This window comes from Oncorhynchus mykiss, chromosome 24 (assembly GCF_013265735.2).
Source record: "Oncorhynchus mykiss isolate Arlee chromosome 24, USDA_OmykA_1.1, whole genome shotgun sequence".
In the NCBI taxonomy this organism is placed as follows: Eukaryota; Metazoa; Chordata; class Actinopteri; order Salmoniformes; family Salmonidae; genus Oncorhynchus; species Oncorhynchus mykiss.
Window position 1 is genome coordinate 40,810,178 of NC_048588.1, and position 27,668 is coordinate 40,837,845.

Sequence of the window (27,668 nt, forward strand, 5' to 3'; positions counted from 1 at the left end):
TGTTTTACATTGGAAAACCATTGGCCACGATATACACCACTACCGCCTCAAATATCTCTCAGCAGGATCACTGAAGAGAGAAGAAATCAGAGAGGGTGAGTGCTGGTTTGTGCCGTGTAGCCTTCATTGTGTTGTTTTTAAGTAACCTATGCTGTGTGTCTCTTGTACTGTTCAATTGGCCAAGTGTCCCTTTCAATCCACAAGTCCTCTGTCCTGCTACAGAACCTTGCTGCATAGGAATGAATGTTTTGTCAACTTGCCAGATGAGAAGGTGCTTCTTATGAATAAGATGTATGCATGCAGCACACAGATGCTTTTAATTGTGTTAATATGCTTCAAGTGAAGTATTATTATAAGAGGCATGGAAGAGTGAAGTTTATAGGGAAGGAGACCAACAAACGGTGTGTTTTTTTATTGTGACACAAGGAATGGCTTGACAGGGAGCTTTTGTTTGCTTTAAATCCGATCCCCATCCCTCTCAAACACCCCAAGGACCTCTTGTTCATTTTTAAAATAGTTAAAAGAGGGACTGACCAAACACTTTCTCAACAACAGAATTCTTACCACCGTTTTCTGCCTGTTGTTGTAACCTCTTGTGAGGTTGTCTTCCGTTCAACCAGTGGAGGTGTCAGTGGGGCACAGCAGCACGAGGGAGAATCTCCGCCCACCATTTCTTCTGTTGTATCTTTCTCCTCAAACCACAGCACAGATAGGTTCTTCAAATGTCATTATTCACTGTAACAATGTGGCAGAATACCCCTGGGGTGTGTCTGACATTTAGCTAGCTAGCTTGTTACATAGACTGTTTGTGTGTGTGTGTGTGTGTGTGTGTGTGTGTGTGTGTGTGTGTGTGTGTGTTTGTGTGTGTGTGAGTGAAAATTATAATTTGGGAGTTTCTTATATTTGCCTGTGTGTAATGGAAGTGTTTATTGCATATTCCCACCGAGGCACCAGCAGGCCAATTAGGGTTAAGTGCTTTGCTCAAGGGCACTGCGACAGATTTTTCACCTTGTCGGCTCCGGTATTCAAACCAGTGACCTTTTGGTTACTGTCCCAACACTCTAACCTCAGAGCTAGGTGTGTGTGCGTGAGTGTGTGCAGCCTATGTGAGCGTGCCTGTCTGCTTGCATATGTCTATTTCTCTGTGTGCTACTTGGTAATGGTGAAATTTGGTCTCATGCGTTAGCTATGATTGGCTGTTGTTGCAACCCATTCTTTCACCAGACACCGTCAGAAGTCTTTTGTCTTTCTTTAGACAAGGGAAAGTGGTTGAATACTAGTGTGTTTTTTCAGGTGGGTGTATGCGTGTGTGTTTGTGTGCGTGTGTGTGTGTACATGCGTGTGCGTGTGTGTGTGTGTGTGTGTGTGTGTGTGTGTGTGTGTGTGTGTGTGTGTGTGTGTGTGTGTGTGTGTGTGTGTGTGTGTGTGTGTGTGTGTGTGTGTGTAGGCCTGGCTCGCAGTCAGTGGTCCAATTCAGGAAAGGACCCTCCCCAAACTGTTGATACGAAGTTGGAAGCACAGAATTGTCTAGAATGTCATTGTATGCTGTAGCGTTAACATTTCCCTTCACTGGAACTAAAGATCCTAGCCCGGACCATGAAAAACTGTCCACAATCATTATTCCTCATCCACCAAACTTTACAGATGGCTCTATGCATTGGGGAAGGTAGCGTTCTCCTGGCATCCACCAAACACATATTTGTCCGTCTGACTGGCAGATGGTGAAGCATGATTCATCACTCCAGAGAACGCGTTTCCACTGCTCCAGAGTCCAATGGCGGTGAGCTTTACACCACTCCAGCCGACGCTTGACATTGCGCATGATGATCTCAGGCTTCTGTGCAGCTGCTCGGCCATGGAAACCCGTTTCAATTCGTGGCTGAGCCGTTGTTGCTCCTAGATGTTTCCACTTCACAATAAAAGCACCTAGAGTTGAAGCTCTAACTGGGCAGAAATTTGACAAACTGACTTGTTGGAAAGGTGGCATCCTATGGCGGTGTCACGTTGAAAGTCACTGGGCTTTTCAGTAAGGCCATTCTACTGCCAATGTTTGTCAACGGAGATTGCATATCTGTAAACTTGATTTTATACACGTGTCAGCAACTTGTGTGGCTGAAATAGCCAAACCCACTAATTTGAAGGGGTGTCCACATACTTTTGTGTATGTATAGTGTATTTCAACTGCACAGGTAAGCTATTTCCACAGATACAGCAGCCATCTAGGTTGTGTTTTATTTAAAGTCCATGAGGAGAGGTAGATGTGGTATAGATATCCTGCCTGCCAGTTCTATTCATTCAGCCTCTAAGGTCATGTTAGACTTCTGTAACAATCTGTCTGGTCAGTGTAGACCTGATTAATCCAGGATTTATCCACTATCACAACAAGCAATCACCCTCTCTAATTTTAGACATTAATATGTTTGGCCCTTTCAGCTGAGTAATCTGTGGCAAGAGAAGAGAAAGGCAAATGTGGTGGGTGTGTGTGCACGGCTGTCTAGTGTTGAATGAGTCAGAGGAACATATTTGATCGTCCCCCCCTCTCACTGTGCACGCCCTCACACACTCTTATCCTGATATCAGCTGAATTCATGGTGTCATTAATAGCTGTTGGCCTCCCTCACTCCCTCCCTCCTTCTCTCTCCACTCCCTCTGCCCTAGTTGTTCAGTGCTTGTTGAAGCCGTTGACTATCTTTGGAAAATCTTGAATGCTTCAACAATTTAATGGATATGCAACTATATCAATCATCTCCTGTTATTACTGAGTGACAGTGTGTGTTTGTGTGTTTGTGTGACTGTGTATACTTCTGTTGTGACTGTGTGTATTTCCGTTGTGACTGTGTATATTTCTGTTGTGACTGTGTGTATTTCCGTTGTAACTGTGTGTATTTCCGTTGTGACTGTGTCTATTTCCGTTGTGACTGTGTATATTTCCATTGTGACTGTGTGTATTTCCGTTGTGACTGTGTGTATTTCCGTTGTGACTGTGTATATTTCCATTGTGACTGTGTATATTTCCATTGTGACTGTGTATATTTCCATTGTGACTGTGTGTATTTCCGTTGTGACTGTGTATATTTCCGTTGTGGCTGTGTATATTTCTGTTGTGACTGTGTGTATTTCCATTGTGACTGTGTATATTTCTGTTGTAACTGTGTATATTTCTGTTGTGACTGTGTGTATTTCCATTGTGACTGTGTATATTTCTGTTGTGACTGTGTGTATTTCCGTTGTGACTGTGTATATTTCCATTGTGACTGTGTGTATTTCCATTGTGACTGTGTGTATTTCCGTTGTGACTGTGTATATTTCTGTTGTGACTGTGTATATTTCTGTTGTGACTGTGTATATTTCCATTGTGACTGTGTATATTTCCATTGTGACTGTGTATATTTCTGTTGTGACTGTGTATATTTCCGTTGTGACTGTGTACATTTCCATTGTGACTGTGTGTATTTCCGTTGTGACTGTGTATATTTCCATTGTGACTGTGTATATTTCTGTTGACCTCCACATCCTTCTGTCTGTTTTCACCTCTCCAGACCTGAACGTGTTACCATGGTGACCACTCACACACACATCACCCTCTCACTCCTGCTGTTCCACATTCTTCCGGCCACAACGACTCAGGTTGATGACCTTATCGATGACGTCATTGTCGCCACGAACCGTGGCAGAGTCCGGGGCACTCGGCTTCCCGTGCCAGGTGGTGGATATGTCAGGGCATTCCTGGGAATTCCCTATGGGAACCCCCCCGTTGGGGAACTGCGTTTTCGCCCTCCTCAGCCTGCAGATGGGTGGACAGGGGTACTACACGCCACACGCTACCCCAACTCCTGCCTCCAACCCCAGGATACATTATTTCCTGGTAGGGATTTGATATCAAAACGATTACCATTGGACCTTATGCCGATTTAAGATAACTAGAGTAACTTGTTTACATTACTATTGCATAATCTGGCTACGGCCATAATCAGTTTAAAATAAAATTATTACTATGCATGTTGTCGTGGATATTATCAAATAAGGATCTGAGTCAAAGTCAAACCAAGATAATTTTTTTCTGAGCTCAGAGTGAATAACAGGACGTTATAATAAGGCAGTTTCACACAGTTTCACAAGGTTAGTCACATACTATGTGGACACATACAATTAAAATGTTACGGTGCGTGAATGAGGACCCAAAAGAGAATTAACGTAAACAGAGCTTCTTTAATAACAAAACATAGGTAGGCTCAGATGGACCGGCAGATTCCGACAGGACAGGACAAGGTTGCAGCAAACATGACGATAGTCTGGTTCAGGCATGAAAAACACAAACAAGAATCCGACAAAGACAGGAACAAAAACAGAGAGAGATATAGAGGACTAATCAGAGGGAAAAAGGGAACAGGTGGGAAAAGGGGTGACGAGGTAGTTAGGAGGAGACAAGGAACAGCTGGGGGAAAGAGGGGGAGAAAAGGTAACCTAATAACGACCAGCAGAGGGAGACAGGGTGAAGGGAAAGGACAGAAACAAGACACAACATGACAATACATGACAGTACCCCCCCACTCACCGAGCGCCTCCTGGCGCACTCGAGGAGGAAACCTGGCGGCAACGGAGGAAATCATCGATCAGCGCACGGTCCAGCACGTCCCGAGAGGGAACCCAACTCCTCTCCTCAGGACCGTACCCCTCCCAATTTACTAGGTACTGATGACCACGGCCCCGAGGACGCATGTCCAAAATCCTACGGACCCAGTAGATGGGTGCGCCCTCGACAAGGATGGGGGGGGGGGAAGACGAGCGGGGGCGCGAAGAACGGGCTTGACACAGGAGACATGGAAGACCGGGTGGACGCGACGAAGATATCGCGGAAGAAGAAGTCGCACTGCGACAGGATTAATGATCCGAGAAATACGGAACGGACCAATGAACCGCGGGGTCAACTTGCGAGAAGCGGTCTTAAGGGGAAGGTTCTGAGTGGAGAGCCAAACTCTCTGACCGCGACAATATCTAGGACTCTTAGTTCTACGCTTATTAGCATCTCTCACAGTCTGCGCCCTATAACGGCAAAGTGCAGACCTGACCCTCTTCCAGGTGCGCTCGCAACGTTGGACAAAAGCCTGAGCGGAGGGGACGCTGGACTCGGCGAACTGAGATGAGAACAGCGGAGGCTGGTACCCGAGGCTACTCTGAAAAGGAGATAGCCCGGTCGCAGACGAAGGAAGCGAGTTGTGGGCGTATTCTGCCCAGGGGAGCTGTTCTGACCAAGACGCAGGGTTGCGAAAAGAAAGACTGCGTAAGATGCGACCAATAGTCTGATTGGCCCGTTCTGCTTGACCGTTAGACTGGGGGTGAAAGCCGGAAGAGAGACTGACGGAAGCCCCAATCAAACGGCAAAACTCCCTCCAAAATTGAGACGTGAATTGCGGACCTCTGTCCGAAACGACGTCTGACGGAAGGCCATGAATTCTGAAAACATTCTCGATGATGATTTGTGCCGTCTCTTTAGCAGAAGGAAGCTTAGCAAGGGGAATAAAATGAGCCGCCTTAGAGAACCTGTCGACAACCGTAAGAATAACAGTCTTCCCCGCTGACGAAGGCAGTCCGGTGACAAAATCTAAGGCGATGTGAGACCACGGTCGAGAGGGAATGGGAAGCGGCCTGAGACGGCCGGCAGGAGGGGAGTTACCGGACTTAGTCTGCGCGCAGACCGAACAAGCAGCCACGAAGCGACGCGTGTCATGCTCCCGGGTGGGCCACCAAAAACGCTGGCGAATGGAAGCAAGCGTACCCCGAACGCCAGGATGGCCGGCTAACTTGGCAGAGTGAGCCCACTGAAGAACGGCCAGACGAGTAGGAACGGGAACGAAAAGAAGGTTCCTAGGACAAGCGCGCGGCGACGGAGTTTGAGTGAGTGCTTGCTTTACCTGCCTCTCAATTCCCCAGACAGTCAACCCGACAACACGCCCCTCAGGGAGAATCCCCTCGGGGTCAGTGGAGGCTACTGAAGAACTGAAGAGACGAGATAAAGCATCAGGCTTGGTGTTCTTAGAGCCCGGACGATAAGAAATCACGAACTCGAAACGAGCGAAAAACAGCGCCCAGCGCGCCTGACGCGCATTAAGTCGTTTGGCAGAACGGATGTACTCAAGGTTCCTATGGTCAGTCCAAACGACAAAAGGAACGGTCGCCCCCTCCAACCACTGTCGCCATTCGCCTAGGGCTAAGCGGATGGCGAGCAGTTCGCGGTTTCCCACATCATAGTTACGTTCCGACGGCGACAGGCGATGAGAAAAATACGCGCAAGGGTGGACCTTGTCGTCAGAGAGGGAGCGCTGAGAAAGAATGGCTCCCACGCCCACCTCTGACGCGTCAACCTCGACAACGAACTGTCTAGTGACGTCAGGTGTAACAAGGATAGGTGCGGATGTAAAACGATTCTTGAGGAGATCAAAAGCTCCCTGGGCGGAAACGGACCACTTAAAGCACGTCTTGACAGAAGTAAGGGCTGTGAGAGGAGCTGCCACCTGACCGAAATTACGGATGAAACGACGATAGAAGTTCGCGAAGCCGAGAAAGCGCTGCAGCTCGACGCATGACTTAGGGACGGGCCAATCAATGACAGCTTGGACCTTAGCGGGATCCATCTTAATGCCTTCAGCGGAAATAACAGAACCGAGAAATGTGACGGAGGAGGCATGAAAAGAGCACTTCTTAGCCTTCACAAAAAGACAATTCTCTAAAAGGCGCTTGAGGACACGTCGAACGTGCTGAACATGAATCTGGAGTGACGGTGAAAAAATCAGGATATCGTCAAGGTAAACGAAAACAAAGATGTTCAGCATGTCTCTCAGGACATCATTGACTAATGCCTGAAAGACAGCTGGAGCGTTAGCGAGGCCGAAAGGAAGAACCCGGTATTCAAAGTGCCCTAACGGAGTGTTAAACGCCGTCTTCCACTCGTCCCCCTCCCTGATGCGCACGAGATGGTAAGCGTTACGAAGGTCCAACTTAGTGAAAAACCTGGCTCCCTGCAGGATCTCGAAGGCTGAAGACATAAGAGGAAGCGGATAACGATTCTTCACTGTTATGTCATTCAGCCCTCGATAATCTATGCAGGGGCGCAGGGACCCGTCCTTCTTCTTAACAAAAAAAAACCCCGCTCCGGCGGGAGAGGAGGAGGGGACTATGGTACCGGCGGCAAGAGCTACAGACAAATAATCTTCGAGAGCCTTACGTTCGGGAGCCGACAGAGAGTATAGTCTACCCCGGGGGGGAGTGGTTCCCGGAAGGAGATCAATACTACAATCATACGACCGGTGTGGAGGAAGAGAGGTGGCCCTGGACCGACTGAACACCGTGCGCAGATCGTGATATTCCTCCGGCACCCCTGTCAAATCACCAGGCTCCTCCTGTGAAGAAGAGACAGAGGAAACAGGAGGGATAGCAGACATTAAACATTTCACATGACAAGAGACGTTCCAGGAGAGGATAGAATTACTAGACCAATTAATGGAAGGATTATGACAAACTAGCCAGGGATGGCCCAAAACAACAGGTGTAAAAGGTGAACGAAAAATTAAAAAAGAAATGGTTTCGCTATGATTACCAGAAACAGTGAGGGTTAAAGGTAGCGTCTCACGCTGAATCCTGGGGAGAGGACTACCATCCAGGGCGAACAAGGCCGTGGACTCCCTTAACTGTCTGAGAGGAATGTCATGTTCCCGAGCCCAGGTCTCGTCCATAAAACAGCCCTCCGCCCCAGAGTCTATTAAGGCACTGCAGGAAGCTGACGAACCGGTCCAGCGTAGATGGACCGACAAGGTAGTGCAGGATCTTGAAGGAGAGACAGGAGTAGTAGCGCTCACCAGTAGCCCTCCGCTTACTGATGAGCTCTGGCTTTTACTGGACATGAAGTGACAAAATGACCAGCAGAACCGCAATAGAGACAGAGGCGGTTGGTGATTCTCCGTTCCCTCTCCTTAGTCGAGATGCGGATACCTCCCAGCTGCATAGGCTCAGCACCCGAGCCGGCAGAGGAAGATGGTAGTGATGCGGAGAGGGGGGCAACGGAGAAAGCGAGCTCCTTTCCACGAGCTCGGTGACGAAGATCAACCCGTCGCTCAATGCGAATAGCGAGTTCAATCAAGGAATCCACGCTGGAAGGAACCTCCCGGGAGAGAATCTCATCCTTTACCTCTGCGCGGAGACCCTCCAGAAAACGAGCGAGCAAAGCCGGCTCGTTCCAGCCACTGGAGGCAGCAAGAGTGCGAAACTCAATAGAGTAGTCTGTTATGGATCGATTACCTTGACATAGGGAAGACAGGGCCCTGGAAGCCTCCTCCCCAAAAACAGATCGATCAAAAACCCGTATCATCTCCTCCTTAAAGTCCTGATACTGGTTAGTACACTCAGCCCTTGCCTCCCAGATTGCCGTGCCCCACTCACGAGCCCGTCCAGTAAGGAGAGATATGACGTAGGCGACACGAGCAGTGCTCCTGGAGTAAGTGTTGGGCTGGAGAGAAAACACAATATCACACTGGGTGAGGAACGAGCGGCATTCAGTGGGCTCCCCAGAGTAACACGGCGGGTTATTGATTCTGGGCTCCGGAGATTCGAAAGCCCTGGAAGTGGCCGGTGGATCGAGGCGGAGATGGTGAACCTGTTCTGTGAGGTTGGAGACTTGGGTGGCCAGGGTCTCAACGGCATGTCGAGCAGCAGACAATTCCTGCTCGTGTCTGCCTAGCATTGCTCCCTGGATCTCGACGGCTGAGTGGAGAGGATCCGAAGTCGCTGGGTCCATTCTTGGTCGGATTCTTCTGTTACGGTGCGTGAATGAGGACCCAAAAGCGAATTAACGTAAACAGAGCTTCTTTAATAACAAAACATAGGTAGGCTCAGATGGACCGGCAGATTCCGACAGGACAGGACAAGGTTGCAGCAAACATGACGATAGTCTGGTTCAGGCATGAAAAACACAAACAAGAATCCGACAAAGACAGGAACAAAAACAGAGAGAGATATAGAGGACTAATCAGAGGGAAAAAGGGAACAGGTGGGAAAAGGGGTGACGAGGTAGTTAGGAGGAGACAAGGAACAGCTGGGGGAAAGAGGGGGAGAAAAGGTAACCTAATAACGACCAGCAGAGGGAGACAGGGTGAAGGGAAAGGACAAACAAGACACAACATGACAATACATGACATAAAAAGTATCATTATACTTCTCCCTTGTTTTTAAATCCATGAACAATTTTTTAATACATTTTAAATGTAGCAAGTTCTAAAGGCATAATATCCCGTAGTCCACGAATTCCTCCTTGTGTCATCGGTTGTGAGACAGAGTTTAAAACCTCCAACCCCTCGCAAATCATATACAGTTCTAACTTGCCAGTTTATGCTAATGATTAGATACAATAATTTAAAGAAGGGATTCTTCTCCCAGAGCTGAAGGGTGAGGGGTTGGAGCCCAACTGGCCGCTGGGTAAAGGTCAGACATCACTGTCTTTAGCAGAAAACTGTAGCTCAGCTAATCCTTCACAACTTGCATTCTGGCCATGGGTCATGGCAACATTTAACATTACATTTGGTCTTGGATTCGTTACCAGTTTTAAACACATATTGCAGCAACATTTTAGCATGAGAACAAGAAACAGAGTCAGTACAGTGACTAAAACAGTGGCTAGACACAGTTGCATGATCCACCCTCCAAACGAGGAGACTATGGACAGTCAGGCAGTTTGTCCCACACATCCTTTACCTATAATACACCAGGTGGCCACAAGAAAACCCACAGTAGGGATAGGGAGATTACTACTATTATCAGGACGTGAAAAACATCACAGAGTTTGAGGGCTTTAAAATGTCATGTCGTCTGGTCTCTTTTGGGGATAGATGATAAAGGGCAGGAATGACATCACACTTAGGGTGTGATTCACTCCCAGTGTGACCCCATACATGAAACTCCCTTGTTTACCCCTTGAGGAGCAAACCCACAGACCCAACATGACCTTTCACCAACTGTTGCTTTAGCCACCAAGTTGGCTCTACTCAGAAATACATTTGGCTGTTGTTGGGATGAGGGGGGGGGGGGTCCTTCAATGCCCTCCTCTGCTGCTTCTAACTTCTGGGCCTATACTCCACGTCTGCATAGGTTCCTTAGGCTCGGGACCTTCTTCTACGATGACCATCTACTTCTGGGCCACTACTCCGGGCCGGCGTCGGTCCCTTTGAATCAAGACCTTGTCACGGAAATTCAAACCGTAAAGAGAAGAGACACTATAGATTCTTCAAACAACAACTTTATTATAAGATTTGCAAATATGGAGCGGCTAACAATCGCTGGAGTCCAACGAAGAGGTTTGGCTCTCAGTTTTCATGAAAAACTACAACCTCTTTTTTTTACGTGGCAGTTAGCAGATGTGTGGAAACAGGGGTGGAACATAGTGCAAAATGTGATCTGTTCTTTCCTGCAAGTTTCCACACAGCTAAGTTCCTGCAGATTGTGGGAACAGGATGTCACATGCTGCAGTTGCACCCAAACGGCACCGATCTGTACGCCAAGACTTATGACTAAGTCACACAAGACAGGTTTGTATCAGTAAAAAAAAGACGAACAAATAAGAAGACAATTCTCTAATGTGTAGTTTTCCCCGAAACCTTTTTCCATCACTAGGCTCTCTTGCCCAGGCTAAGTCCTTCTCATTTCATCATCATCGGTTTGTGGAATGTGTTCTTCTGGCATCTGACCAATAGAGAAGCTGAGAGTCATTGCTGCTAAGACACACAGACACAGACAGACAGAAAAGAAAACGGTGCAACGCAGTCCCGGGGCCATCTTCCCCGTCTGGGGTTGGAACTCTCCTACAGTGGGACCCGTGGATTCAGGTGTCTCTCTCTGCTACTTTCACCACAACCGAGGTGGTCAGCAAAACCAGCAAAACCTGGTATGATCCTCTCCAATCCTTCCAGCTCTTCCTTCTGTAGTCTTTTCCACCACTAAGTCTCCAGGGTGCAGACAATTTGCACATAACACATTCCATCTAACCCATAATACATTAATTACTTCAGCTAAGCCACTTAAATAGTTATAAACATACTAAAACGTGTTCAATTCAATCAGTCTGATTCCAACAGTCCCTCATCTAGAATATATACGGTTGAAGTCCGAAGTTTACATACACATAGGTTGGATTCATTAAAACTCGTTTTTCAACCCCTCCACAAATTTCTTGTTAACAAACTATAGTTTGGCAAGTAGGTTAGGACATCTACTTTGTGCATGACACAAGGAATTTTTCCAACAATTGTTTACAGACAGACTATTTTACTTATAATTCACCGCATCACAATTCCAGTGGGTCAGAAATGTACATACACAATGTTGACTGTGCCTTTAAACAGCTTGGAAAATTCAACAAATGATGCCATGGCTTTGGATGCTTCTGATAGGTTCATTGACATAATTTGTGTCAAATGGAAGTGTACCTGTGGATGTATTTCAAGGACTACCTTCAAAGTCAGTGCCTCGTTGCTTGACATCATGGGGAAATCATTCGAAATCAGCCAAAACCTCAGAATAAAAATGTAGACTTCCACAAATCTGGTTCATCCTTGGGGGCAATTTCCAAACACGAAAAGTGCAAATCAATCGCAGAACAACAGCAAAGGATCTTGTGAAGATTCTGGAAGAAAACAGGTACAAAATTATCTATATCGACAGTAAAACGCATCCTATGTCGACATAACCTGAAAACCTCCAAAATAAAGCCAGACTAAGGTTTGCAACTGTACGTGGGGACAAAGATCGTACTTTTTGGAGAAACGTCCTCTGGTCTGTAGAAACAAAAATAGAACTGCTTGGCCATAATGACCATCGTTGTGTTTGGAGGAAAAAGGGGGAGGCTTGCAAGCCGAGGAACACCATCCCAACCGTGAAGCACGAGGGTGGCAGCATCATGTTGTGGGGATGTTTTGCTGCAGGAGGGACTGATGCACTTCACAAAATAGATGGCATCATTAGGACGGAAAATTATGTGGATATATTGAAGCAACATCTCAAGACATCAGTCAGGAAGTTAAAGCTTGGTCGCAAATAGGACTTCCAAATGGACATTGACCTCAAGCATACTTCCAGAGTTGTGGCAATATGGCTTAAACAATTTAAAGGCAATGCTACCAAATACTAATTGAGTGTATGTAAACTTCTGACCCACTAGGAATGTGATGAAAGAAATAAAGGCTGAAATAAATCATTATTCTGACATTTCACATCCTTCAAATAAAGTGGTGATACTAACTGACCAAATGACAGGGATTTTTTACTGGAATTAAATCTCAGGAATTGAGTTTAAATGTTTTTGGATAAAGTGTATTTAATCTTCCGACTTCAACTGTATATACATTTACAATATATATTTTTTTTACTTTTATTTAACTAGGCAAGTCAGTCAATGACTGCCTACTCCGGCCAAACCCTCCCCTAACTTGGACGACGCTGGGCCAATTGTGCTCCGCCCTATGGGACTCCCGATCACGACTAGTTGTGATACAGCCCGGGACCAAACCAGGGTCTGTAGTGACACACCTTAAACTGCTGTGCCACTTGGGAGCCCTCACATGATCACCTACATGTTTCACACGACCTAGAAACCCTATTGACTTTCACAGGGAAAATAGAGTACACAGTTTCACACCAATATTGATAAGAATGGTAATGAGATTGGGCAAGGACCACAAAGCTCCTACTCTCAACATCCCAATAATGGATAGCCCAAGCTACAATCCAGTGGGATTTCTGATCACCTCCCTATCGGAATACACAAAAAGATAAGGTTTCCCTGGGAGGAACCCTACCTAGACTCACTGGATTTGAACAAATATTGAATTTGTTTCAGAAGCCACCTGCAGGATGAGCAGTGTACCCTCCCCTCACGTTGTGGTCTACTCACAGTTTAGGGTCAGCTCTCTGTCTCTCCTTCTCGACTTTCCGGGTCATAATTTGACCTGTTGATAAATTATCCAACCCAAATTTAGAATGACAGTCCTTAGTGCTTCACGTTGGTTCTATCACAACAATATAAGCCCCTCAACTTAGCACACACCGATACTGGCAGAGTGTGCATTTATATTGATATACAGTATATTCATCTTATATTTCTAGCATTACATTTTCTCATCACGGCCACCATTTGTGCTAATGACAGATTGGTACTCAACGCACTCTTAGTCTAAATTACTGTAAACCTCACCGGGTTCATGCCCCCACAATCAACCTGATACACCAAATAAACAATTTTAGACAAGCCTAAATAAATGAAGGGTACAGTTTGTCACTCCCTCACGGTGCTCATTCTTCTCCCTCACGGTACTCATTCTTCTCCCTCACGGTACTCATTCTTCTCCCTCACAGTACTCATTCTTCTCCCTCACAGTACTCATTCTTCTCCCTCACAGTACTCATTCTTCTCCCTCACGGTACTCATTCTTCATTCACTTTTTCTTCTTCAGACAGCTTTACAGTTCGCCTTCCCAATGGCATCAATGTTCAAAGTGGATGGCCCTTCATAATGTCCCATTTTCCCAAGCACACGAATCTCTCACCTGAGCCGCCTTTGTCCTTTACGGTCCCATTATGTCTTGTCCATCCTCCTACCAGTACACCAGCAGCATGAGAGAAGTTTGTGAGAGATCTCTCTCCATGCTCACTCCACAACGACTCATGTCGCACTCCTGAGAGAAAAGGCTTTTGAGAAAAGGCAGTTGATAGCTTCAACTTGATGATGTGTACAGGTTGCTGGTTCGGACTCAGGTCTCACAGTAGAAGTGGTGAAACACAGGGCCATAGTGAAAATAATTTTTATCCATTACTTCAGGCGGTCAGAGGGGGTGAAGTTCACACTGTTCCCAGCTGAATTATCCCTTCCATGCATCTAGATACCATCTGTGGACACCTTCGCCATAACCTTGAGAGAGGACAGAACAGAATAACGTTTAGTGTAGGGCATTTCTGATTCAAGAAACACAGACAAATTATAATACAGATTTCTAAGACAAATGTCAAAAAGAATAACAACACACCATTTAAACCATTTTTGCAAATGTGCTTATACTCCCTTATCATATTGGCGACCTCACCGCAGAGTTAAAGGGTCAGGGAGTTACAGGGCGAATCTTTGGGAGAAATACCAAACATCCAGCAGACAGATTTGGTATTGAGATTTGTTTTTGAAGCAAGACAAAAACAAAGAAAATTAAACAAAACAATGAAAACAAAACAAAATAACAACAGCAATACACATCCATCACTCTAGGCGGGTAAAACTTCAATCCATCATGTCAACCATTACCAACATATCTTTTTCCTTTTTACAGGCAGGCATGTGAGGAAAATCAATTAGAATTTTTACCAACGGGCCCCAGGGGACTGGTAAATGAAGTAACTGTCAACTATTACCAACATACATTTTTTTTCAGTTTTTACAGTGAGGAAAATCTATTTGCATATTTACCAAAGTGCCCTAGGGGACTAGTAATTCCCCCTTTGGACACTACTCACATCATGATTAATGCATCCCCCCAAAAAACATGTTAAATAAAAATAACAAATAAAAATAGAATTACGACCTTTGATAACTCCAGTTTAACCAATCTACATTGGATATTCACTGTTTGCTTCACGCACATTTTATTGGTTAATCATCTTATAATTTACATCCTAAGAGATAGCAATCCACAGGATCCACTATTTTTCCTGTCAAAAGGGTTAGTCATTCACCCTTATTCTCTCATACATGTTCAACACCCCACTGTTCACTATTCAACTTTCACTTCTCTATTTTCACTACCCGTAGCTCTCAGGCTATATAGACATTTATCTTATGCCTATTTTCACTACCCATAGCTCTCAGGCTACATAGACATTTATCGAATGCCTACAAACAGTACTGTCAACGGGGCTCTCACTAGCCCTGCCATGTCCACTCTCTGGGATTTAGGATCCTTGTCACTACTTTTACTTTCACTACAAATTCATTTAAATTGACTTGCTGAAATTTATTGGGTTGTAAATTGACTTACTGAAATTCAGTGTGTTGTCGTGTTCAGATTTGTGAATGTGGTGTGTTCCCCCAGGCAGTCATCAGTGTAGGTCTGGTCAGGGTGGGTCCATGTCATCTTTGGTTGGACAGGTGTCTCCTTCGCATACCTTCACTGATGCTCTCCCCATTCACAATCCCACATCCAAGTTCGTGACTCCATGTAAAATTGGCCACAGGCATCACACTATGTAGTAGAGTATGCTACTTCTAGGAATGCACAATTCCTCTTCACTTAGCGCAAAGTGATTTACCCACATCGACAATTAAAAATGTGCATTACAACGTAAACATACCCAATGTTGTTTTGTAATTAAGTCATTATTAACTACAAGTACTTGACTCTGACTTCCTTGCTCCCAGGGTTCCGTGGAGCTGAGATGTGGAACCCCAACACCAAGATGAGTGAAGACTGTCTCTACCTAAACATATGGACTCCTCCCCCTTTGTTTAAGACACACCCTAAACGTTCCAAGAGCTCCTCCCCTGGTTCCTCATTAGCTCCTGTCATGGTGTGGATATACGGAGGCGGGTTCACTACAGGCACCGCCTCCCTAGACCTGTATGACGGACAATTCCTTAGCCAATCAGAAGGCGTCGTGGTGGTGTCTATGAACTACAGGTTGATCTGGCACAATATAATTAAACTAAAGAACCTATTTGAGCTTCATGTTTTCATGTTTTAAAAATACACCGATAATAACGTTTGTTTTGATTGGACACAGGCTCGGTCCATTGGGTTTCCTGTCTCTTCCTGAGAGCGAGAGTGTCCGTGGTAACGCTGGAATGCTGGACCAGCGCTTGGCTCTGTACTGGGTAGCCAATAACATTGCTGCCTTCGGCGGAGACCCTTCAAAGGTTGCTCAGCTTTTTTCCTTTTCCTCTTTTTGCTGTTGTTATTCTTTGTTTTACCATGTTTAGTTATTCTCTGTTTTTATGTTGTTGTCAGGTGACGTTGTTTGGGGAAAGTGCTGGCTCTGCGTCTGTGGGTCTCCATCTCCTCTCCCCTGGCAGCCATGGTCTGTTCAACAGGGCAATACTACAGAGTGGTTCCCCTAACACTCCATGGGCTGTCATGACTCAACAGCAGGCCTGGAACAGGTCCCTGTCCCTGGGTAGGCTGCTGGGTTGTCCCCTGGCACCTCTGGCTGTCCTGGAGCAGTGTCTACAGAGAGCCCATCCAGAGGATATCATCAAGCAGCAGTACAACGTCCTCTCTCTCCCCACAATCCTAGCATTACCATTCACCCCCTCTGTCGACCAAAACTTCCTACCAGACATGCCAGAGGTGTGTATGAATTTATGGTTGCTTGTTTTGGGCCCAAAGGCACTGAAAAAACAAGCAGTTGAATCCCGTATATATTTCCATAATGTCATAATGTCTCTTTATCTCGTCCTTTAGGTTCTGCTCCGGACGGGACACTTCCTGAAGACAGAGGTGCTGATTGGTTTGAACCAAGATGAGGGGACCTACTTCCTGGTTTACGGGGCGCCAGGATATGACATCACTAGCCAGAGCCTGATCAGCAGGGAGAACTTCCTGAAAGGGGTGGACCTAGTGTTGCCGGGATTCAGTGATGTCACGAGGGAGACAGCCATCTTCCAGTACACTGATTGGACGGATGAGAATAGTGGGATGAAGAATCGTGATTTGCTTGGGCGAATGTTGGGAGACCACGATTTTAACTGCCCTGTGCTGGAGTTTGCCCAGAGGTAAGGAAAACATATTATAGAGTTCCACAGAGCTCTAATGCAGGGATGTTCATTCCTGTTCCTTGAGAGCTACCCACTTGTAGGTTTTAAATCCAATCCCAGTTGTAACTAACCTGCTTCAGTTCATCAACCAGGTAATTATTAGAATCAAGTGCATTAGATTAGGGTTCGCTTGAAACGTACAGGATGTTAACTTCTTTGCGCGCCCATCCCGTTAGCGGGATCATTTTCGTCAACATCCGCTGAATTGCAGAGCGCCAAATTCAAATTATATTACTAAAAATATTTATTTTTCATGCAATATAACAAAACACAGCTTAGTTTGTTGTTAATCCACCCGACATGTCAGATTTCAAAAAAGCTTTACAGCAAAAGCTATCCAAGCGTTTATGTTAGGACATCTCTCTCAGCAGACAAAACATTACAAACAGCTAGCAGCAAAGTAGATTGGTCACGAAAGTCAGAAAAGCAATATAATGAATTGCTTACCTTTAATGATCTTCGGATGTTTGCACTCACGAGACTCGCAGTTACATAATAAATGTTATTTTTGTTCCATAAAGATTATTTTATATCCAACATACCTCCCAATTGTTCAGTTTTTGATTTGTTAAAAAAGTTTGAAATATCCAATAAATGTCGTTCCACTTCATGATTGTGTCCCACTTGTTGTTGATTCTTCACAAAAAAATACAGTTTTATACCTTTATGTTTGAAGCCTGAAATGTGGCAAAAGGTCGCAAAGTTCAAGGGGGCCGAATACTTTCGCAAGGCACTGTATGTCCAAAACCTCCGTTTTGTTGGTGCGTTTTGTTCAGTAATCCATTGGAACAAAGCGCAGTCACAGCAGGCAGATGAAAAATCTAAAAAGTACCATGACATGTCAAACGATGTTTATAATCAATCTTCAGGTTGTTTTTGTCATAAATAATCGATCATATTTCAACCGGACAATAGCTTCGTCAATAGAAAAGGAAAAACAAGAACGGTGCACTCCCGGTCACGCGCAGGAGTCAGGTCTGGAAATTTTCCCTGTCCTTTCCTCTCTGGGAAAGTAATGTTTCTCCCTCATTTTTCAGAATAAAAGCCTGAAACAATGCCTAAAGACTGGCCACATGTAGTGGAAGCCATTGGGATCATGAAGTGCATCATAAGTTGTTGTATGGTGAATAGGCGTTCAATGGAAAACAACCATTTCAAAATAATAGCACTTCCTTGATGGATTTTCCTCAGGTGCCTCAGGTGCCATATACGTTCCGTTATACACACAGACATTATTTTAACAGTGTTTTAAACGTTAGAGTGTTTTCTATCCACATCTACCAATTATATGCATATCCTAGCTTGTAGACCTGAGTAGCAGGCAGTTTACTTTGGGCACGCTTTCATCCAAATTCCGAATGCTGCCCCCTATCCCAAAAAAGGTGAACGCTCTAGGAACATGGTTGGAGAGCCCAGCTCTAATGTTTGCACAAATACTTACATGCAATGTTGAGATATCTAGGTAGTATCTGGCCCCTTCTGCTCCAATCATTACCATACCTGCCCCCAGGTACACAGAACATGGGGGTAAGGCCCGCCTCTTCCTGTTTGATCACCACTCCTCCACCAATCCCTGGCCAGCATGGATGGGCGTGATGCATGGCTATGAGATTGAGTTTTTCTTTGGAATGCCGCTGAACAGAACCCTGGGATACCTGGAGGAGGAAGTGGTCATGAGCAGGAGGATGATGAAGTACTGGGCCAACATGGCTAGGACCGGGTGAGATTTATTTTACCTTTATTTAACTAGGCAAGTCAGTTAATTAAGAACAAATTGTTATTTACAATGACAGTCTAGGAACAGTAGGTTAACTGCATTGTTCAGGGGCAGAACATCGTATTTTTACCTTGTCAGCTTAGGGATTCGATCTTGCAACCTTCCGGTTACTTTTCCAACGCTCTAACCACTATGCTACCTGCTTCCCCAATGAGAAAGACCTCATATATGAGATAGACCTCAAATATGATGTAGACCTCATATATGAGATAGACCTCATATATGAGATAGACCTCATATATGAGATAGACCTCATATATGAGATAGACCTCATATATGAGATAGACCTCATATATGAGATAGACCTCATATATGAGATAGACCTCATATATGAGATAGACCTCATATATGAGATAGACCTCATATAGACATGGCTAGGACCTGGTGAGAATTCATATAGATATTCTGTAGAGAATGCAGGGACCAGGTGAGAATTCATATAGATATTATATAGAGAATGCAGGGACCAGGTGAGACGTCAAAGCGATCATGCATGTAAGATCATATCATTATTTTAAGTCAAACAAGGTTTAAGTCTGTGTAAAATGACTCTCATGGTTTACTTACATACCTAATTGGTTTGTTGTTGTGTTTTCCCTGGCAGGAACCCAAGCATAGAGGAAGGTGATTGGCCACTTTTCACCGTGGACCAACAGGAATACATCACCCTAAACTCATCCCCTCCACACACACAAAAGAGGCTTGCCGCTCATCAATGCCAGTTCTGGAACAACTTCCTCCCCAAACTGCAGGACGTCACTGGTGAGAACACAAACAGGCACAAACTTGCGCAAGTGTGACGGCCGTGTGAGGCCGCACCTCAAAAATATTCTTTATTCTATTGCACATCAACCTTGCACATAGCGGTCCAAAGATTGAGTGATGCTGCATCAGGTCCCTCCAGGTGCCTCTGGTGCCCTAACTAGCCTGTGGAGGTGCACCATGGCTGGGTTGGCCCAGGCTCCAGCTCCCCCTCCTCTCCAAAAATGCTGGAGGCCTGAGTGCGAGTCGGTTCAGTCTCCATTTCAGAGAGCTCCAACTGTGGAGGGTGAATAACACTCTCTCTCCACTGCACTTCATGTATTAGACACACACATCGGGCTCACTATACAAACATAATCCGTGGCCTCCCCGGTTTGAAACTCATGACGTGGGTGTGCATGTGTATGAGGTGCAACCCATGAGGGAATTTTCAGGTCAAGATCATTTTGTTATTAAACTACTTAGTCAAAGATAACTCATCGGAATTGTTTTATTTAGGAAACCTTTTAGATTCACTTGCCTTATTTTATTGTGTAGGCTTTTTGAAAGACTACAGTATTGTGTAGATATGAGGTTGTTTTCTAAATGGAAGGCCTTTGGAGTGAGGCAGAGTTTTCTAAATGTGTGTGTGTGTGTGTGTGTGTGTGTGTGTGTGTGTGTGTGTGTTTTGTGGTTTGCCTCTGCACAGCACAAAGCTGACAAACACACAAATACACATTGAGATACAAAGATATGTATAGATCCATTCTACGAGGTTGAGGACTCCTGTCTGGTGTGTGTGTGTGTGTGTGTGTGTGTGTGTGTGTGTGTGTGTGTGTGTGTGTGTGTGAGTGTGTGTGTGTGTGTGTGTGTGTGTGTGTGTGTGTGTGTGTGTGTGGTTTGTCTCTGCACAGCACAAAGCTGACAAACACACAAACACACATTGAGATACAAAGATATGTATAGATCCATTCTACAAGGTTGAGGACTCCTGTCTGGTGTGTGTGTGTGTGTGTGTGTGTGGTTTGTCTCTGCACAGCACAAAGCTGACAAACACACAAACACACATTGAGATACAAAGATATGTATAGATCCATTCTACAAGGTTGAGGACTCCTGTCTGGTGTGTGTGTGTGTGTGTGTGTGTGTGTGTGTGTGTGTGTGTGTGTGTGTGTGTGTGTGTGTGTGTGTGTGTGTGTGTGTGTGTGTGTATTTGATTGGAGCAGGACATTGGAGACCCCGGCCTTTGTGATTTGGGAAAGCGTGATTGATTTTGACGCTGAGATCTAGTCTGATTCCTGTGCACAGATTCCACCATTTGTTTTGCTTCGTTGCACAGAATGGCACAAAAAACTTTTTCTCTGTCATAATTGGTTGCAGACACACACACACACACACACACACACACACACACACACACACACACCCACACACACACACACACACACACACCTCCTGATGTTCAGAGGTGGTTGATGCCAAAACAATGTTGTTGCCATTCTCATTTGCAGTGTTATTTACGGTTGGCTTTGTCCAAAGTCTATTAGTTGTGAAGGTTGGCTTTGTCCTAAGTCTATTAGTTGTGAAGGTTGGCTTTGTCCTAAGTCTATTAGTTGTGAAGGTTGGCTTTGTCCTAAGTCTATTAGTTGGGGATGGGCATTGCATTCAAAAGATATAGCAAAGCATGAACAAAGTGGAACACAGTGAACAATGTGAATGATAAAGAACTTTGGAAATGACCGCATATTGGGAAAAGCAAGAAGCAAATATTTTTGCAAAGGTCAAAGGCAAAAACACAATTTTGGCATTAATACGTGTTTTATTGGAATAATGTGTATGGAGTCGATTCCCAATCATTAACTTCCCTCATTAGCTGTCCCTTTACTAATAAAAAAAACATTCTAACAACTCTCGCTCTCGCTTGCTCTCTCGGTCTCCCTCTCACTCTTTCTCTCTTTAGGTTGCTAGGCGATGAGTGTTCTTTAGGTCTGGTAACGTGACATGGTAAGTGTTCTTTAACAAGATTCTAGTTGTTCTTTAATTAGAACCACTAGAATCACAGGGATCAGTCTTTTTCCATGGCAGTTGTAAAGGTTTTGACTTGAGGTTATTGTTTCTAGGTGTGACAGGTAGGTGGTGCCTACCAGAGTTAATATTGATTTCTCGTTTTGGTTTGTGAGGGAATGAGTCCTGTCTGGTCCGTCAAGTCTACACCAATACAAAGGACTCAAGTAAAAGTCAGGATGTACATACACTTTTCATAAACCCTTGAAACATTGGAAAAAACTTCAAAAGAAATGTGTTATTTTGCGTGGGTTGTATTAGCACCATAAATGATCGGGGAACTCAAGTGACCTAAGTCACGCAATGTTTGTCCGTTCATAAAAGTGTCATGTAAACCCAGTCTCAATCATACAATCAAAATATCAAAGTATTTTACCACACAGCCATGAATATTATCAAATATCAATACGTCTTCAACTAAAAATGACCACATAAATCATCACGGTACACATCACACTAAAACAAATGAAATACCGTATGCAAAAAAGTTGTTAGTCGGTCCGTCAGACAATCGAATCCGCCAACTGAGGAGAAAGGCCATGAAGAACCAGCGGAGACCAACTGAGATGTGCAGTCCAAAGGAAGCAATGAGTGGATCTGATCCTGGTTAAACTTGAGACAAGGCTACAAACCACACTTTTAAATACAACAAAACAAACGGAGTAAAGACACTTTGGAACTGAGGGTTGAACACATCCTTATTCACAACCCCACTTTTGCGCAGCTGATGCAGGCTATTTAATTGGGAATTAAAGGGGAAGCGCCCTATTGGAAGGAGAACCACTGAGACGGTTCAGACAAATTCAGGGCCGTCACACAGTACAGTCACAAGGATCAGTCTGTTTCCATGACAGTAGCATCACAAGGATCAGTCTGTTTCCATGGCAGTAGAATCACAGGGATCAATCTGTTTCCATGGCAGTAGAATCACAGGGATCAATCTGTTTCCATGGCAGTATAATCACAAAGATCAGTATGTTTCCATGGCAGTATAATCACAGGGATCAATCTGTTTCCATGGCAGTAGAATCACAGGGATCAATCTGTTTCCATGGCAGTATAATCACAAAGATCAGTATGTTTCCATGGCAGTATAATCACAAAGATCAGTCTGTTTCCATGGCAGTAGAATCACAGGGATCAATCTGTTTCCATGGCAGTATAATCACAGGGATCAGTCTGCTCAATGGCAGTAGAATCAAAAAGATCAGTCTGTTTCCATGTGTTAGGTTCTGAACGAAGAGAGTAAAACTCACGGACAACGATAAAAAGCTCAAACCAAGTTTATTTACCCTCTGGGTCATACAGCTGCAAAGACAAAGACATATTTACACAAGTATATATGTGTATACCCTCCTACCAAGCGGAGTTGACCAGACTGTTGCCCTCATACATACGAGCCATGAGATATAAAAATAACATGTTTTGACAGAATGTTAACTTTCTGTACGTTCCATACACCTAGTTCCTATCCACCCTCCATTGACCCCAACATCTACAGTTGAAGTCGGAAGTTTACATACACTTAGGTTGGAGTCAATAAAACTCGTTTTTCAACCACTCCACACATTTCTTGTTAACAAACTATAGTTTTGGCAAGTCAGTTAGGACATCTACTTTGTTCATGACGCAATACATTTTTCCAACAATTGTTTACAGACAGATTATTTCACTTAAAATTCACTGTATCACTGTATCAAGGAAGCTTGTGGAAGGCTCCCTGAAACGTTTGACCCATATTAAACAATTAAAAGGCAATGCAACCAAATACTAATTGAGTGTATGTAAACTCCTGTCCCACTGGGAATGTGATGAAAGAAATTAAAGCTTAAATAAATACAGTGCCTTGCGAAAGTATTCGGCCCCCTTGAACTTTGCGACCTTTTGCCACATTTCAGGCTTCAAACATAAAGATATAAAACTGTATTTTTTTGTGAAGAATCAACAACAAGTGGGACACAATCATGAAGTGGAACGACATTTATTGGATATTTCAAACTTTTTTAACAAATCAAAAACTGAAAAATTGGGCGTGCAAAATTTTTCAGACCCTTTACTTTCAGTGCAGCAAACTCTCTCCAGAAGTTCAGTGAGGATCTCTGAATGATCCAATGTTGACCTAAATGACTAATGATGATAAATACAATCCACCTGTGTGTAATCAAGTCTCCGTATAAATGCACCTGCACTGTGATAGTCTCAGAGGTCCGTTAAAAGCGCAGAGAGCATCATGAAGAACAAGGAACACACCAGGCAGGTCCGAGATACTGTTGTGCAGAAGTTTAAAGCCGGATTTGGATACAAAAAGATTTCCCAAGCTTTAAACATCCCAAGGAGCACTGTGCAAGCGATAATATTGAAATGGAAGGAGTATCAGACCACTGTAAATCTACCAAGACCTGGCCGTCCCTCTAAACTTTCAGCTCACACAAGGAGAAGACTGATCAGAGATGCAGCCAAGAGGCCCATGATCACTCTGGATGAACTGCAGAGATCTACAGCTGAGGTGGGAGACTCTGTCCATAGGACAACAATCAGTCATATATTGCACAAATCTGGCCTTTATGGAAGAGTGGCAAGAAGAAAGCCATTTCTTAAAGATATCCATAAAAAGTGTTGTTTAAAGTTTGCCACAAGCCACCTGGGAGACACACCAAACATGTGGAAGAAGGTGCTCTGGTCAGATGAAACCAAAATTGAACTTTTTGGCAACAATGCAAAATGTTATGTTTGGCGTAAAAGCAACACAGCTGAACACACCATCCCCACTGTCAAACATGGTGGTGGCAGCATCATGGTTTGGGCCTGCTTTTCTTCAGCAGGGACAGGGAAGATGGTTAAAATTGATGGGAAGATGGATGGAGCCAAATACAGGACCATTCTGGAAGAAAACCTGATGGAGTCTGCAAAAGGCCTGAGACTGGGACGGAGATTTGTCTTCCAACAAGACAATGATCCAAAACATAAAGCAAAATCTACAATGGAATGGTTCAAAAATAAACATATCCAGGTGTTAGAATGGCCAAGTCAAAGTCCAGACCTGAATCCAATCGAGAATCTGTGGAAAGAACTGAAAACTGCTGTTCACAAATGCTCTCCATCCAACCTCACTGAGCTCGAGCTGTTTTGCAAGGAGGAATGGGAAAAAATTTCAGTCTCTCGATGTGCAAAACTGATAGAGACATACCCCAAGCGATTTACAGCTGTAATCGCAGCAAAAGGTGGCGCTACAAAGTATTAACTTAAGGGGGCTGAATAATTTTGCACGCCCAATTTTTCAGTTTTTGATTTGTTAAAAAAGTTTTAAATATCCAATAAATGTCGTTCCACTTCATGATTGTGTCCCACTTGTTGTTGATTCTTCACAAAAAAATACAGTTTTATATCTTTATGTTTGAAGCCTGAAATGTGGCAAAAGGTCGCAAAGTTCAAGGGGGGCGAATACTTTCGCAAGGCACTGTAATTCTCTCTGCTATTATTCTGACGTTTCACATTCTTAAAATAAAGCGGTGATCCTAACTGACCTAAAACAAGGATTTTTTACTTGGATTAAATGTCAGGAATTGTGAAAAAAACTGGGTTTAATAAATTGATTTGGCTAAGGTGTATGTAAACTTCCAACTTCAAGTGTAGATTCCTTATATACGTGTAAAGCAATCCATAAGTTCTAGTATGGTAACGTGAATAAGTATATTTTAAACTAGAACCATAACAGTCCCTCCTTTTTTAATAGTAAATCCTGTTCAACATTATATACACTTTGAAATGACTTATACGTGAACAGGATAAACATGATTCATATTCTCTGTTGATGTGTATGTTTTGAACCGGTGAGACGTAAGGCCTCTGACCTATAATCACACTGTGCACACTAATATTCACCTTCTTTTCACTGATAACTGATAATTCATTGTGTCAGGAATTGTGAAAAACTGATTTTTACTTGTGTATTTGACTAAGGTGTATGTAAACTTCCGACTTCAACTGTACAATGTATCTCTGTGGATAAGTCGGGGGTGTTTTCACCTGAGTCCAGGGCCTTTGGTACTCCTCCACACATTTCCTGGCCTTCTTTATCAGTAGGGAGTATACGTCCTTGCACCTTGCCTCAGTCTATTGTTAATTATCCGGACTCATTCACAAAGAGCTATTTGAGAATAAGCGACCAATTCATACTCAAGTGAATATTATGATTCAAAACATAGAGAGAGACAAATATTATGATATAAAACAGTGAAGCTATAAAACACTGTTATAGGGCAATAGTTCACAATCTGTGGTAATAGCACTATTATAGAGACAGGCCCCCTATGTACTTTGCCTCCGGCCGTCAATACATTTTCACATAGCTCACTCCATCTAACCCATAACACGTTAATCACTACTGCTAGGCCACTTATATAGTTATAAACATAATAAAACATGCTCAAATTAGTTCCTCCTTTTCTAACAGATCCTCATCTGGAGCTAATTCTACAACATAGAAAATAGTAAAAATAAAGAGAAACCGTTGAATGAGTAGTTGTGTCCAAACTTTTGACTGGTAATAAGGCAGTAGAATCACATGGGATCAGTCTGTTCTCAAGGCAGTAGAATCACATGGGATCAGTCTGTTCTCAAGGCAGTAGAATCACATGGGATCAGTCTGTTCTCAAGGCAGTAGAATCACATGGGATCAGTCTGTTCTAATGCCAGTAGAATCACATGGGATCAGTCTGTTCTCATGGCAGTAGAATCACATGGGATCAGTCTGTTCTCATGGCAGTAGAATCACATGGGATCAGTCTGTTCTCAAGGCAGTAGAATCACATGGGATCAGTCTGTTCTCAAGGCAGTAGAATCACATGGGATCAGTCTGTTCTCAAGGCAGTAGAATCACATGGGATCAGTCTGTTCTAATGCCAGTAGAATCACATGGGATCAGTCTGTTCTCATGGCAGTAGAATCACATGGGATCAGTCTGTTCTCATGGCAGTAGAATCACATGGGATCAGTCTGTTCTCAAGGCAGTAGAATCACATGGGATCCGTCTGTTCTAATGGCAGTAGAATCACATGGGATCAGTCTGTTCTAATGGCAGTAGAATCACATGGGATCAGTCTGTTCTAATGCCAGTAGAATCACATGGGATCCGTCTGTTCTAATGGCAGTAGAATCACATGGGATCAGTCTGTTCTAATGGCAGTAGAATCACATGGGATCAGTCTGTTCTAATGCCAGTAGAATCACATGGGATCCGTCTGTTCTAATGGCAGTAGAATCACATGGGATCAGTCTGGTCTAATGCCAGTAGAATCACATGGGATCAGTCTGTTCTCAAGGCAGTAGAATCACATGGGATCAGCTATAGCTAAAGTATAGAGGGATCGTAGGAGTAGATATCTGAAGGGAAGTTTGATTTTGAGGATGAGCTGAATGTCAAGTCTCATTTCTCACTCGGATTCTGAGATTTTCAGTTATGCTGAGTTGGAAAGTGTTTGAATGTTGGAAACACTTAACTTTACAGCCCCTTCTCAGGCAATCTAAATCATGCTCACCTCTCTGTCTCTCTCTCTATTGCTCTTCCCTCCTTCTCCCTCTGTCTCTCTCTCCTTCGCCCTTCCCTCCTTCTCCCTCTGTCTCTCTCTCATTCGCCCATCCCTCCTTCTCCCTCTGTCTCTCTCTCGTTCGCCCTTCCCTCCTTCTCCCTCTGTCTCTCTCTCCTTCGCCCTTCCCTCCTTCTCCCTCTGTCTCTCTGTCAGTGAGCGTAGATGAGTTAGAACAGCAGTGGAGGAATCACTTCCATCGTTGGATGTCGTACATGTTGGAGTGGAAGAATTACTACTCTGACCACAGCCTGAGCAGCCCAAAGGGTCAGAAGCAGCAGGACTGTGACCAGAGGCCCTTGGAGCCCTACACCTTTGACTGAACCCCTCAACCCATCAAGACTAACTTAAAAATGATCCTTTGCTTTTCAACGAGACAATACATTTTGTCGCGTAAAGAAACGTTCACAACCATCATTTGTTTCTGAATGTAATGCCAGGCCTTTTCACTGATCACTGCTATATCTGTTTGTACTTTGGTATGTGTTCTTGTCCTTTCAATTGAACATGTTTCTTGCTTTGTGTATCTGACGATGTTATGTTTCTGTGTGTTTGGTGGGGTGAAGTAATGGGTGACATGGTTCTGTGTGTTTGGTGGGATAAAGTAACAGGAGAGATGATTGGTCGGGTAAAGTAACAGGAGAGATGATTGGTCGGGTAAAGTAACAGG

The 27,668-nt window shown here is 44.2% G+C and overlaps 1 protein-coding gene across 3 annotated transcripts; it reads left to right on the top strand.

Moving 5' to 3' along the window:
• Positions 1–27,324, top strand: LOC110503211 (cholinesterase). Of its 3 annotated transcripts, XM_036961742.1 has the most exons (10): positions 1–95; positions 3,540–3,865; positions 15,440–15,698; positions 15,802–15,934; positions 16,026–16,364; positions 16,479–16,789; positions 18,342–18,551; positions 19,213–19,370; positions 21,310–21,353; positions 27,155–27,255. In XM_036961742.1, exons 2-9 carry the CDS (start codon positions 3,556–3,558, stop codon positions 21,315–21,317), a joined length of 1,728 nt encoding a protein of 575 aa, XP_036817637.1. In that variant the 5' UTR covers positions 1–95; positions 3,540–3,555; the 3' UTR covers positions 21,318–21,353; positions 27,155–27,255. The 3 variants fall into 3 exon arrangements, with proteins under 3 accessions (XP_036817637.1, XP_021437255.2, XP_036817636.1); XM_021581580.2 differs by lacking the exon at positions 21,310–21,353 and having other exon boundaries at positions 27,155–27,324; XM_036961741.1 differs by lacking the exons at positions 1–95; positions 21,310–21,353 and adding an exon at positions 2,650–2,768 and having other exon boundaries at positions 27,155–27,324.
• The last annotated feature ends 344 nt before the right edge of the window (positions 27,325–27,668 follow it).

Bases quoted from the DNA above. Each gene is read 5' to 3' on its own strand.
- LOC110503211 (XM_021581580.2), top strand. From the start codon at position 3,556: ATGGTGACCACTCACACACACATCACCCTCTCACTCCTGCTGTTCCAC. The intron at 3,866-15,439 runs GTAGGGATTTGA...CCTTGCTCCCAG, and splicing joins CCAGGATACATTATTTCCTG to GGTTCCGTGGAGCTGAGATG. The intron at 16,365-16,478 runs GTGTGTATGAAT...CTCGTCCTTTAG, and splicing joins TCCTACCAGACATGCCAGAG to GTTCTGCTCCGGACGGGACA.